Source organism: Octopus bimaculoides, chromosome 4 (assembly GCF_046866305.1).
Source record: "Octopus bimaculoides isolate indiv1 chromosome 4, ASM4686630v1, whole genome shotgun sequence".
NCBI lineage: Eukaryota > Metazoa > Mollusca > Cephalopoda > Octopoda > Octopodidae > Octopus > Octopus bimaculoides.
Window position 1 is genome coordinate 106,007,785 of NC_142931.1, and position 15,769 is coordinate 106,023,553.

The following is a 15,769-nucleotide window of genomic DNA, read 5'->3' on the forward strand; positions in this document are numbered from 1 at the left end:
TAAAGTGTACGTATATCTGAAGGATGTTTTCACAACCATAAAAACTGGTGTGATCATTAATTAAGGGACTCACAACAAACATAGATATTTTTGATAATTTGCTTTTGACAGTAACTTTGTAGTTTTGCCAACGGTTGGTGTAATCAGGCTGTCAGATTCAACAGTCAGATAGGCCAATTAAGAGCAAAACTTTGAAGTCACTGTCAATATGTGTATGTGTGTCTATATATATATATATATATATATATATATATATATTTGTTGATATTTGTATGTCAATATATATATGTACATTTGTATATATTATACACACATCTATAGATAGATACATATAACAAATATGCAGTTTACATCACTAGTCATGGAATCTTAATGTGTTTTAATTTTAGAAGTAGGGCTGTAAAAGATCTTGGCATTTTAAAATGCTTCAGTAATCTCTATTCATGATAAAATGATGGAAATCATTTATAAAATATGTAAAAGATACTATTTCTGAAGATAGCATTTGTATTGAGAGTCTGGCTTAAATTGTAACTGTAGCTCCTCAATATACTTCCATTGATATTTGATGGGAGAATTATGTTTGGAGCCATACAGTTTTTAACAGAGTTAAGACCAAGTCCACTGATTGAATCATTGACAAGCTAAAAGTTCTTGTAGCTGTCACAAAATATCACATGAATATTTATTAAAAGTTTAATTGCTCAATTTGCAGTAATAGTGACATTTAAATGTCAACTGCAAAAATTCGTACTGGTAGGATTATATTTAGGTGTGTAGTGTTTATTATTAGGAATACACATGCTTTTAATAACTATGCTTTAAATGAATTATTATTACTAGGAGAATCATTGCCCTGTAAGTAGTTTTCTACAAGTTATTTTAATAAAAATACACCTTTATATATATATGTATGTATGTAGTAGGCTGAGGGCTGGACTTCACAGTCACTTCTTCAGAAGTTGTTCTTCCTCTCCCACAGGATCTCTCCATAATCTGAATGACTGATGGATGCCACACACACACACACACACACACACACACACATCTATATAATATATATGTATAGTATAAAATATATATAATGTAATATATATGATATAATGTGTGTGTGTGTGTGTGTGTGTGTGTATATGCATGCATGCATGTATGTATGTATGTACATTTGTGCATATATATATATATACACTTTTACTTGTTTGTCATTTGACTGTGGCCATGCTGGAGCACCGCCTTTAGTCGGACAGATTGCCTCCCCTGGACTTATTCTTTGTAAGCCTAGTACTTATTCTATCGGCACCTTTTGCCAAACTGCTAAGTTATGGGGATGTAAACACACCAACATCAGTTGCCAAGCGATGGTGGGGGGACAAACACACACACACACATATATATATATAGAATGGGCTTCTTTCAGTTTCCGTCTACCAAATCCATTCACAAAGCTTTGGTCAGCCCGAGGCTATAGTAGAAGCACTTGCCCAAGGTGCCATGCAGTAGGACTTAACCTGGAACCATGTGGTTGGGAAGCAAGCTTCTTACCACATATATATATATATATATATATATATATATATATATATACACACACACATGAATATATATAATGTAATAGATATATTGATTAACTTATCTGATATATAGGACTACATTTTCCAATGCATCCTTTCCTATTTAAGATGGTAAGGTATGATTTAAGGAAAATTTGGCTGCCATATCTTGTCAGACCTGTACAGAAGCTTAACTTTATTGACTCAAATTTTGTTCTTGTTGTGTATTCCCAGATCAGTCATAATCAAAGACAACTATGATGAAAGGTGATTCAGTCATGACAACCCTGTCATCTCTATATCAGGAACAATATTGTTCAGTATAACCTTTAGAACAATAGGCAGGGTGCAATTTATGAGATTTGGCAGCTATTGTTATCAGATCAAGTGACAAGTCAGTTGCCTGTTCTTTTTCTCTTCCTTCTTCTGCCTTTCACTTTCTAGGTGGCTGTACTAACTGACAATTCAGGTTGTTACTTTATACATTCTATTTCATATCTTCAGAGTAGGTGGTTGAACTAACTGACAATTCAGCTCATTACTTCTATGAAGTGGTTATCTTTAAAGACTTGTCACTTTTGATTGATTTACAGAGGCTGATGGAAGGGGAGGTGTTCTTCAGCTACAAATATTCATAACAACACCTTAAAATCATTATTATAACAAGTCATTGAGTAGATGGCCAGTTCACTTGATTTACATTATCCAGTTTTGGCCATCACAGTTTAAAACTCAAATTCCACTGGAGGCCAACCTTGCACTTCATGCATCCAGATTGGGTAAATAACTTCAAGTAATAATGTTGAATGTAAATTGAATTGATATGCCCTGTCACAAACAGAAACTGACTTTGTACCAAGTCAAAAAAACTGTTAATGTGTGTTGTTGCTATTTTCTTAGGATAATGGAACTGGCACAAATGCAAATGAAAATAATAATAATAATATCAAAAAAAGATTAATTTGTTTGATATTTAATTCACTACCTCATCATTGTAACTGCAAGTCTTAGTAAGGGAGTGAATTTACTTTTCATATATGTGAATTTTGATAAAAGCAGCACCAAGTAACACTGTTAGGTAAATTCAATTGTCCCCCATAAATTTGGCCTTGTGCCTAAGGAAGAAATCCTTATTGCGATCATTACTATTGTTAAAAGAATTAGACTGCTTTGTTTTCCAGTAATTTTGATGAGGTAATTCAGTTTCTTTAAATTTGTAATTGTATTTGGAGGTGTGTGTGTGTGTGGGAATTTAAATAGAAAAAAATTCGATGAACTTTAAAAGAAATTTATTAAAATTATAAAATGTTAACTAAATTGTCAATTTTTAAAACATTTGTGTAATGTTACACGAAACAGGTTTTTGTTTTCGCAATATCACCAATTTCTTTGTTTATTGACCTGTTTGCTGTCCAAGTAGTTAAATGGAAAGACCATTATATTGGCATTCAGTATTCACAAGTTCTTAACAGTATCCAATATAGAATCTTCCTGCCTCAAAATAAATATATATGCAAGAATATACATGTATCACAAGACTTACTTTGTTGTTTTTTTTCAATTGATATGTTTTCTGTTCTTCTTTTAAGCCAATGCTTTGGAATATATACAATATACAATGACAGCTAACAAGTTTTGTGGAGAAAAAAAAGCCCCGAAAAACAAGAATCCCCCCTACCTAAAAAAAAAAAAAGGAAAAGATTTTCTCTACCATTATATCAATGGTGTCAGCAAATTTACCACTTCGAAAATCTTAAGGTGAATATTGCACATAACAATATCCTGGAAATACTTTAAAATGGAATTTCCTATTCTTTTAAGAAAAAGGACTTGGATATAGCAATTAGAGCAAAATTTCACTTGTGTACAAGGTAAAAAAAAACAAAACAAAAAAAAAATCATTAACTGTTGTCTTTTACTCATCAGTGTCAATCAGAGAAGTGGAATGTAAAATGTGGAAAATCTAGTACAAACTATAATATAAGTGAATATCCACAAACCTATGCAGACCCTACTGCTAGGAGATTCACCAGCACAAGTATATACAGACTGAAATTGCTGATTCATGCGTGATGTTTCTGGAGTAATATTGCGATGTCGAGGATGTTCCTTTGTGCCAAGAATGACCAAAACCCATTCTCGTAATTCTGCTGTAAAAGAGTAAGAAAAGTTTACAGTTAAATACAAATAATTTATAGTGGATAGAATTATAAAGATCATGCGAGAACCAGAGAATTACATTTATGCTCTTAGAAGTTCAGTTTGTAACAATTTGTGAAAACATAATTAGTAAGACAATCATATTTCTGTTTATAAATCAAAGACAGACAACAATTAAACAGCTTTGATGTATTTAATTAGTATGCTAATTAGGAAAAATTATAGCTAACATTTATGGGAATATGAAGTATTGGTCTAAGGCAGAGATTCTCAACAATCCATTTTTTGAGTAAAATTTATAAATTGACCCCCATGTTAAATTAGATTTGTCATGATACCTGACTTGCCATTTAGGTAGGTGTTAGGCATAACAACTTAAAAAAGGAGCTCTACAAAAAAAAAAAAAAAAAAAAAGAAAAGGAGGTTAAAAACCATTGGTCTAAGTAAGAGTTAGGAAGTCATAAGCTGGCTAGCTGAAGAATATTAAGATGTATTCTTAAGAAAGGTACATAACTTATATTTAATTATTTCAAAGTATATTGCTATCAATTTTATTTAACTATTTCATTGTTGGTAAAGGATACCTTGACTCTTGCTGAAGTAACTTAAAACAAAACTGTCTTTAAAAATAAACATACTGAACTAGAAGGCTAAAAACGCAAATAGGTATAAGAGCTGTAATTTTTAATCTTTACTTCTAATTCTTTATAAATGAAAATAAGATATGATTTGTTATACTATACTTGAAAATGCAACAATCTGTATGAAATGTAACAAATAATGCTGATAGATCCAACATATTTAAACACAGCAGTATTTAAGTTCCTTTTGCAGAAAGAGCAAACATTTAAAATTGATTTAATTAGAAATTTTGCAAGTGTAGAAGGCATGTGGCTTTTATAAACAAGTTATTTCTCTTGTTTTTCAATATATTAAAAATATTCCTTTCTTTTTGGCTGGCATGTAGTGAGTGGATGCCAGCAACTGAAGAAAAGCAGATATGCTGAATTCACGTGATCTAGCAGTTCCACCACCCATATCTGCTAACATGTTCCGCCACATTATTGTCTGCTAACAATATGTTTGTACCTCTAAGCACTTTATGCCTATATGAGAGAATCTCTCAAGGTGAATAATGCAGTAACATGGCACTCTAACAATATATCCAGGTTAAGTAGGATATAAGAATTTCCACTTATTACTTGATTAAGTTTTGAGGAATTACTTGACTAAATTTTAAACTTATGTTAAAACTTTAAACTATTAATATTAAAAATAATTTGACTGGTGGGTAATTTGGGCAAAATTAAATAAAGAATTTATTTGAACCTTATATGCCTTAGCAGTTTAACAAATGCTTCATTTACAAACTAATGTTCCGTGTCAAGTCTCTAGTTAATAAGAAAGCCCTGGAGAATACACTGAATATATATTTTTTATCTTCAAGTATGTTATGTAACTACAGCCAGCTGCAGAAACAAATGATTCAAGGCCTTTTTTTAAAGGATATTCTTACCTTCATGCTAAGGCATAGCAACTATAAAGTTATGATACAAACCAAGCTATTAGAACAGTCGTCTAGATGCCAAAGGGTTATCTGAATCCTATCCTGTAATGGCTGTTATGCTGTACTCTGGGCAATGTCAATCCTGTCCACATAGTTGTAAAAAGTGCCATGGGAAGGCAAAACTTACTGTTTTAAGCAACAAAGACACTGTATGGCTGTTTATTACATTCCAATACTAAGCTCTCATAGTTGGAGTGTGGATGAATGGTTAAAAGTTTTACTTCACAAATGTGGTCACAGGCTTGATTCCATTATATAGTAGTATCTTGGGAAAATGTCATTTTTTTATAGGATTGGGTTGACTTATACCTTGTGAACAAAATTGGGTTGATGGAAACTGTAAAGCCACCTGTTGAATGGATTGTATCAGTAATTTAAAAGTACACCAGTACAACAATACATGGTGTCATGTTGATTCTGCCTGAAAATTATGTTAAAGGTGTATGTAGAATACTCAGTCATTTATTAATTTAGGAGGAGCTAATTCAGTTGATTGAATGACTGAATCCTCATTGTCAAATTACAGAGAACAAGCATCAAGCTTCCATTAGATCCAAGTTTAATTTTATAGATAAACACTGTAGTGCAGAGGTAAGTTAACTGTGATGAAAGTTTGCTTCATTTAAATTCTTGGTTGTAACCAGTTCACTTTGCTTACATTATAAATACAAATAGTATTGTGGTTCTTGCCTAGAAATCTTACATTTCATATTCTAAGACAGGAATGTAAAACTACAATAGCTCACTCTATCAATATCAAGATGTTTCTGATACCTGATACACTACTAGAAATAAATATTCCTCCCTCTGAAAAACCTTAATTTTAAAATTAGGTTAACATATATGTTAAACTGAAAAATATATCCATTTAATTTTAAGGTATTTGATAGGTACAACTATATTTTCATGTATGCAAATGTTAATAACTATGTACTACACTTATTGGTAAGAGAATAAAATTAGTCCTATGTAAATGTTATTCAAGGAAAAATCAAGAAAGCATTGCACCATACTTGGATGGCTATAAAAAAATGTGCTTTGAATGTTTGTGTTTTCAAGAAAATGATTGTGAAACTTGTACTATTGTTACTTTATAATAGTATTTATAAAGACATGTTTACTCTAGAGAAAGGCACACTTTATGCAATGTAACTAGTCACCATCTTCATTTTACATCTGAGAACAGTTCAACAGTATCCAATGAGTCAAAGTAAGACATCTTACTGCAATGTCTCAGTTTTGGCATGGTTTCTGCAGCTAGATGCCCTTCCTAATACCAGCCTCTTTATAGAGAGTACTTTTTTCATGGCATCAGCATTAGTGAGGTTGCCATGTAGCTTGTAAGACTAAATGAATAGAGAAGGAGAAGGCTTTATGCCTGAGGTCGAGAGATTAAAAACAGGAAGGATAGGCACAAGACTGTTGTTGTAGAGAAGATACATGCCTACTCCAAATTATAACAGAGTAGGTGGGAATAAATGGTGTGGAGCTGGAAAGAGAGATAAAGATACGATATAACTAGTATAAAATAAAAATCTAAAGAATTGGAAGAAAATCATCATTTAAATGAAAAACATATGTAAAACTTTGGTAATGAGTTTGCTTGGTAATGATTTTGTTAACCTCCTTCGGAAAGCTTGTTGAAAGTTGGCTGAAAATTAATATTCTTGTATGTGGCATTTAACTAATAAATCAACGTTTAAACTGTTAAAAGTTCTAAATAAGTAGAATATATAAGCAATTAAAGCCATAATTGAAGATTGGGAACAGATTCCCATGTTTTTGACCTGAGTTTATCTTTTAGAAATGTTTTTATGAATGATACATTTGATTTGGAGACAATTTCCTTCCTACTGGAATTCTTCTTCATCAGTTATATTAGGAAATGGTTACTTCAGTTAAGTTTCCTAAACTCAGGACAAATCTTTTGGGTCCAGATCAAGTTGAATAAGTATCCATATTTTTTAAAAAAAGAGTAAAATATTCAAGCAGAAAAAATTATGCACACTCTTATCTTTACATCAGCTGTCTTTCTATACTTTATATCTCCACTGCTTAATTCGTTGATCATTTTTAAATCCTTTATTTCCACATGTACACACACAAAAACCATAGCAAAGTTACTTAGTATTTCAATGTTTTGTCTATGCTGCTCTCACAAAGGACAGAAGTGTGTCAAATTGAGTAAAATGAATTTTATTCAAATATATGCTGAGAATGTTGATTAGCTTCTTAATGATATATATATATCTCATCATCATCATCATTTTAAATCTGCTTTGCATGCTGGTAGAGCACATCTTACTCTACTGTCTCAGTTTTGGTTTGGTTTCTACTGCTGGATACCATGTGTGTGTGCCTACCAAATTTTCTAAACCCCAGTTTCAATTAAATTGTGTATGTGACATATGGAGCATGAGATTTTCATTTTCACACAATTTATTCTCTGCCATTTATTATTTAATTAATTCTTCAGTGATCAAAATTTTGTGAGGTTCTGATCTTTATGCCATCTTATTTACCTTTTTGAAAGACCTTTTGAAAATGTAATTTTTTAAATTTGTCTATCTTCTGGAACAACTTTCAACCGGTACAGGATTTGTGGAGTGTAATGTCACTTCTTAATACTGTTCCTATATATTGTTTACAAATTATTTACATTTTGTCTTTCTATAAAACTAAATGAAACTATCATACAGAAGACGTCAATTCTCCAGGAATAGATTATTTAGGTATCAGAATTCTAGTTTATAAGCTATCATATTGAATGCAGATGACTTTTACTGAATGTTGCAAGCATCCAATAACTTCATATACAAACACAATAGGGATGATAAAACTCATAATTTAGGTGAAAGTCTGGCAGCTATTGATTTTCAACACACACATAATCCTGGTGCCCAACATCAGTCTGTCAAGGTATAGTAGTTGGTTATTTTTCTCCATAGAGAACTGGAGTCCATACAATTCAACAAGAATCAGATCAATTTTTGTTTTTGCTAGACACCTGGTTTAATCCACAAAATTTAAACCAAGGCATGGCTTTTACAGGTGCATTTTTAAGATCTATGCTCTCAAAGCTCTTCTAAAGAAATAGATGTTCAGGGAGAAAACTAATCAAACTATATAACATACAAACACAGTAAATGAAGAAAGAAATAAACATAAGCAATTTAAATTTACTACAAACTTAATGAGCTATATGAAAACTACAAGCCAATGAGTTAACAGTGGCCAAATTATTATCTATTTACCAAAGGGCACATAAATCAAATTCTGTACAAAGTTGTGTGCTGGCTTTGGTAAAATATTTCGCTCTTAACCGTTCAGTCTCTGAAATTGTCATAGGAACCATATTTAAGTGAAAATGACACTAAAACCATATCTAAAGTTATTATGGTTGTTTAATAACATAAAATGGGTATAGACATAAAATAGATACGTAAATGAATAACTCCTATTAAGTTTATGAATCTTAACTAAGTAAAACTTTATCTGTATCTTATCTGTTAACACAACTAAATATAGTTTGGTTGTTAAATATGTGCCAACCTTTTATGCATTTTCAATTCTGTTGTTACTTCAATTTATACTATCAAACTGATCTTATTAGAAAGTTAAATGGATGCCAAAACCTACAATAATTAATATCAATCTGTATTAAAAGTTGATGCTTATTTCTTCTACTTAAGTTTTACATTCAATGAAAATGCTCTTTCATTAATTGAAAATGTTCTTTCATATGGTAAGTTATACTTCCCAGAGAAATCTTTGTAAAGACAAATTCAATAATGTATTTGACAACGAAGTCACAGGGCAGTATTTGTTCATATCTCACACAGTAGGTACTTTGTTGTGTCTCTGGTCAGCAAACTTAATGTTACGTATTTTAATTGTCCTCCCGGGTAGAAAAGGTACTAATGGTAATTTTATCAATAATAAACTGATGCCATTCCTAGCAAATTTTGCTTTGCAAATTTGAATCTTGTGCTGGGCAATGACTTTAATCTATCTTTGAAACTTGCATTTATTTCATTTTATATATTTATAACCAATCAATCAATCAATCAATCAATACACAATGATCCTTATTAACATCATTAATTCTAGTGATAAACATAAATGAAAGGAAACTTAATTTTGTAACAGTTTTATTCTTAAGCTAAGGTAATTACAAGTCTTTGCACTATTCAATCAAGGATCAGTGAGATGCAGTAAATTAATGACATGTAGAATCACTGCAGATTATTATACTTGGCTCAACAGTAACTCTGTCATATCTAATCAAGCAAAAAGAAGCATAATTGAAAATTAACAATGAACAATTAAATTCAAACTGTACCACTGAAGTTCTTCTTTCAAAATTGAAGAAGTTGGTTACAGTTGTATAATTATTTAAATAGATTTTCATCATACTCAGGAACAGAAACACAAATAATAACAACCATCTTTCTTAATGCACAATGAAATTTATTTGACTACTTATAATTTTGTTAACTAAACAACATTTTTTGTTTATCCAATAGATAACTATCTATATAAGTACAAAATATCTTAATATGCAGACATACTAAATTATTTAATAAACAGCTTATCTTAAATTTCTGGGATAGCATGGTGGATAATTATGTCTTACTTATAATTAGTATGTATTATTATGATAATTATACTATTATCTTTTATCTTTTACTTGTTTCAGTCATTAAACTGTGGCCATGCTGCGGGACCACCTTGAAGAATTCCACTTCAACTAATCAACCCAGTACTTATTTACTAATTAGATATATAAAAACAATGAAACATTGCTTTATCTCCCATTTATATTTTGTTACAGAAGGAAATACATGAAATTACTCAGATGATTTATTACAGAAGTTGACTAATTAATTTAAAGAGCAAATTACCATTATTTTATAGTTTATTGAAGGCACTCCGAGTGTTATCATTTTTCAACAAACCCAAAATTATAAGGATCTTAATGTTTCAGCATAAAATTTGTTAAAACATTAAAATTCCAATACGTATTGAAGCTAAGATATTACAGCTCAATATCATTAGGCATACAAAGAATAAAGGGAAAGTAAAGAGAAACAACAAACATTGACAAAGAAAAAAATAGTGGATCATTTTTAAAAAGAAGTTAAAGATTATGCAAGCATGAAAAATAAATGAGAAGTAAAGAGAAAGATGACACCTTGTTTATTTTCCTTGAGCATACTTCAGATGGCCCATACAAGGCACAATGGGAAGCAGGCGTACAATGATTCAATTATGAACAATTGTATACAACACAGATTGAACTAAAACATACTATCCATAGTAACATTGCTACCTTTGAGATAGAGGGAGGGAGAGAGAAAGAGAAAGAGTACACATACTTATCAAAAAAAAAAAAAAAAGTATGTGCACTCAAGAGTCAATATTGTTCAGATTTTCTTCTCTTCTTTCAACCTCAAAAAAGCAGTTCACTTTATGTAAATATTTTCATCAGTTTCAGTGGTAAGAGGATCAGAACCATCATAAACTAAATGGTTAATTATAATTAGATCCTCACCAACATTAACAAATTAACAACTGTTTTTTTAATTGTTTTTTGTTTTTGATATCCGTATTGGTATTGTTTAGATGGACTAATCAACAAACATTAAAAACATATAAAATTCCTAAGAGAATTTTCAGTTTTATAGATTTGAAAATTGTAAAATACAGCTGGCAGTAATAATCACAAATTCTATGAATATTTGTAAACTAGGTAACAGCAGTTTGACAAAAATAGTTTCAGAACATACAAGGACTGTAGAAATTTGTACAGTAATCTATTTTTTTATTGCCTTGTTCATGACATCATATATATGTACAAACAGGAATAAGCAATTTTAAAACCTATTTTGGTCCAAAATTTAAATACATCCTGCTGTTATTTTCACCAAGTTAACAATACAAACAAAATGGTTAGTTTAGAAATCATGTGTAAAAGCTCATGTTAACACTACAAGAGCCAAACCAACCCTAATTGATAGAGAAAGAATAGCAGCTTTTTTTTCTTCTTTTTATTGAACACTTGGCAATATGCAAAGATTAGCATCACATTTCACATTAAATTGATTTCAAACTTTACTATATTAATAATAGTTTAAGATTCTTTGGTCTTCAATGTTTAACAAAGCCAACAATATATATATATATATATATATATATATATATATATATATATATATATATATTTATATATATATATTACATATAAAAAAAAGATTAACTATTTTGAAGAGGTAGACCATTTAAATCCAACCCATGGTGAGGCACTTTCAATAAAATCAGTTCTATCAGATTTTTTTTTCATTTTTATTTTGGAAGGAAAATCAGATGAGATAACTACATAATAATAGTTTCAACAACTGATGATAATTTCTAAATTCAGTATAATTGATATACAGTCAAGTTGAAGTACAAAATTAGTTTATACCTGAAGAATAAAATGATCAAACATAGTTTGTATAATATAATAAAAATTCTAAGACCAAAATTTAATTCTGAAGAAATAAACATTGCAACAACAGTAATTTGTTTTCAAAATAAAATCTATGACTGGTGACATGAATAATAGTTGTATAATTAATGTTTCATAAGATGTTAGAAGACTGTCATTAGAAATACAATCACTGATACTTGTACAATTACAATGTAAAGAGAATGATCATCAAACTACATGTTTGATTTCAAATACTCCAAAAATTAAGTTAAAGAATGGAGTTGATTAATATAATGTGAGTTATTCCAATTACAATAATTTTAAGTGATATTTCTATCATTGTTGGGTTGAAATGTTAAAAAATCTTTTGAACTGCCTTAAACTAAACAAATGATTTAAAGTTTCAATAACTTATTTGTCTTGATCAATAAATGATCTTTGAATGTTGCTGAAATTTCAGTTATGTGAAAGTGGTATTGCATTTCAAGAATATTTTAAATAAGCACCAGTTACTTGTTTTTGTTAAATTCAGTATATAAAAAATTCACTAAATTAGATATCACTGCATACAAATATTGAAGTTTTTGTATCATCAAAAAGTCAACTAAACTTGAAGGAAGACTCAAATGAAAATCCATAACTTTTAAACTAATAATTACAATTACAGATTTTGGCACAAGGCCAGCAATTTTAGTAGGGTTGGGGCTGGTCAATTACATTGATCCCAATACTTGACTGGTACTTTATTTTATCGACCCCCAAAAGGATGAAAGGCAAAGTTGACCTTGGTGGGATTTGAACTTAGAATGTAAAGTGCTGAAAGAAATGCCACCGAGCATTTTATCCAATGCCCTAATGATTCTGAATAATAATGATAATAATAAACAAATCATACTGGTTACATTCTTGGTTGTCAGAACTTTTCCTGACATTATTGCAATGTAAACATTTGGACAGAAAGTACAAACTCAATCAAAATATATTTTTATCTAAGAATATTTAAAAAAATTTTTTTGTTTTTGTTTGAAGCCAATAACTACTTCACCCTGCCAGCCATAAACAGAAGTAGCAATCTAATGTTGGAATTTATCTAATGAGAATATTTAGCTTAGACACAAAGAAATTAGATGAAATTGATGGTGTGTATGTATATATAGATAGATATTTAATGTACACAGTATAAAGATATGAGCTACTAAAAGTTTCTTGCATTGGAAACGTGTGTCTAGGCAGGTTTTTATAACATGCCTTGTGTCTCCAAGCAATCTTTAGAGTCTGAGCACATGATCTATTCTATATATAATACACTCACACACACACTATTTTATTGCACATTATTGGAACGTTTTGATAACTTGATTTTTGGATACCTTTGCTGCCTACCACCAACCTTGCAATCCAATAATGGAAGGACAGACATAAAGGTCATTGACAATAATATGTAAAAAAAAATATGACATTGTCAAGAGACTTTATAATGAAATTTCAAAAAATAAACATACGCATTTATAAGATAAAAATGTGAATTTCATTTAATAATAATAATAATAATAATAATAATAATAATAATAATAATAAAGTTCAGTTTTAAAAATTAAAAATACATTTATAGAATAGATAGGAAGCCTATATTATGGTTTGAATGATAAAATGGAGTACGCTGTTGAGAATGTTAAAAACTTTGGAACTACTACAAGGTGAAAATTGTTTCAATTGTTTTGTTAATTATGATATACTTGAATATAAGTAAAAGAAGATATGCTTTCTTGTTAGAATATTTCTTTATTAATATTATATTTATTGTCCTTGTAAAAGCTCTGATAGTTACCGGAAGCACATGTGTTTGAAAAGTATCTTGCCCCATCAGAACCCCAGCAAACAGAAATTTTACAGGAAATACAAATATGATATAAATATCTTTAATTGATAACACTGACACTATAATTATGAAGCTGATTTATTAAGTGTAACATACTTTAATTTGAGCTAAAAGATCAAACCTCAATGTGTGTGAGACTCTGTGTGTGTTGTGCATACCTTTGTTATAGTCCTAAAGCAGACTCCATGTGATGAGGTTTGTGATAATGTTGGCTTTTACAAGAACAATACAAGCAATGAGTTTCTACACAATTTCCACCTATCCAGTTTCACCCACAAGGGTTGGGTTAAACCCAAGACACTGACTGCAAAGTAAACTTCTTGACCATTCATCAATGCTGCATCCAATATATATATATATATATATATATATATATACATATATATATATATATACATATATATATATATATATATATAAACACATACACACTCATACATGCAAACAAATAAATTGATATGTGTGTGTATAAACAACATGTGAGCTAACAGTTTCAGTTTTTAGTATGCATGAAAATATGAGAGCTACTGAGTTAAATTTAAATATTCATATGTGTGTGTAGACATGAATGTGTATATTAAAATAAAAAAAACATTGTTTGACCTTCACCTGACACATGCTACAAAAGTTACAAAGACCAATAACCCTCCCCTTTCCTTCATATTATTCTTTCTTCACCTCCAACTTCACTTTCTCTTTCATGTGTTAGTGGAAATGAAATCTTTACTATTTCCACACTCTAATGTGCTAAGAACAAAGAAAACACTGTCTGTCTGTCTGTCTCACATGGCTTGGTTCAAAACACCATTATGCTTCTCCAACTGACATTAAAACTTACAAAATTACCTTTTACCAATAAAAAATTTTGCTAATACAGATCACCACTAGTTTCTTTGTATTTTTTAATTTGCCGAGTCAGGAGGGAAAGACAAAGCTTATGACCCTTACATGCCCTCCAAGACTGGTGAGACTGATAGTGTCAATGTAACAGCAGCATCAGCCCAGATGTGTGAGCAATGCTCCATTGTGGGCCTTGTAAAGTGTTAGCTACTGTAGGGAGCTGAAGTATCTTCTGGCTCAAAAGAGAAGAGACATTCTTTCGGATGCAGTCCTAGATATGCTAAGGAAATGCTTGAGTCAGGAGAGATCTTTGGTAATAGGCCCAGCATTTGGAGTGACTATGAGGGGTCCAGCTGACTATCACTTATATTTGGTGAGAGAATGATGTGGTGAGGATTTCTTGATATGATTAGTGATCGAGTGTTTTTGCAGTTAAAAGAGACAAGGTTGGCATGGCTCCACTGAGAGATGCTCTCATGGACTCTGTTTATAGAAACAATGCAGGGTTGGCATATGTTGTGTATAGAGAATGAATGGTTGGGAAAATTAGGGGAAAGTGAAGGGTTGTGTCATATGCATAAAAATGGGTGTTGTTGAATGTGACATTGATATACAAAAGGAAGAGAGTGAGGGGGAGAACTGAACTTTGCTAAACACCAAAGTTAACTGAGAGTTGGGTAGGTAGAGCTCTGTTAACACATACCACAATGAGATAGAAAACTACTGTCCCAAGAGATGAAAGATGGGTAGAGGTCATAGGTGAGAAGTTTTGGTAGGAGATATGGATGTCAGACATGATCAACAGCTTTACTGACGTCAAGAGCAACAACATTGCTTTCACTGAACTTCTCTAAAGCAACAACAGACTGGTGACGTATGAGAGAAGGTCACCAGTGGAAACCATATTAGGGTCACAGGGGAGAGAGATATTTAAGGCAATGGACAATGTCATTCCTAATGGCTGTCTCCATTACCTTGGTGATGTCAGAGTTGAAAGAAATAGAAAGATAGTTAGCTGTGTTAGAAGGGGTCACTTTTCTTTGGAATGGGGATGCACTGAGGTGTAAATTCAAATTTATATATAGGTCACTATATATAAATTTAAAAAATTTGGTGAGTATAGGAGCAAATTCTGGGGGTGAATTCTTTAAGTGTAATGAAGATGACATTGCCTGAATTGGTGGTCTTGTTTGTTTTAAGTAGCTTGGTATCTTTCACTCCAATAGGTGGGGAATCTATTGGAGTGAAAGATGGAGGGTTTGATGGGAGAATTAACTCAGGGTAAATTGTGTAGAACTGGA

At 30.9% G+C, this 15,769-nt stretch overlaps 1 protein-coding gene across 1 annotated transcript in view; it reads right to left on the reverse strand.

The window, feature by feature from the left end:
• Positions 1-3,785, reverse strand: part of LOC106882877 (uncharacterized) — a 30,950-nt gene extending 27,165 nt beyond the window's left edge. The window contains exon 1 of the mRNA XM_089351154.1: positions 3,551-3,785. Within this exon, the coding sequence (XP_089207280.1) occupies positions 3,551-3,770 (220 nt within the window). The 5' untranslated portion in view covers positions 3,771-3,785. The remainder of the gene's footprint in view (positions 1-3,550) is intronic.
• Positions 3,786-15,769: the final 11,984 nt, after the last annotated feature.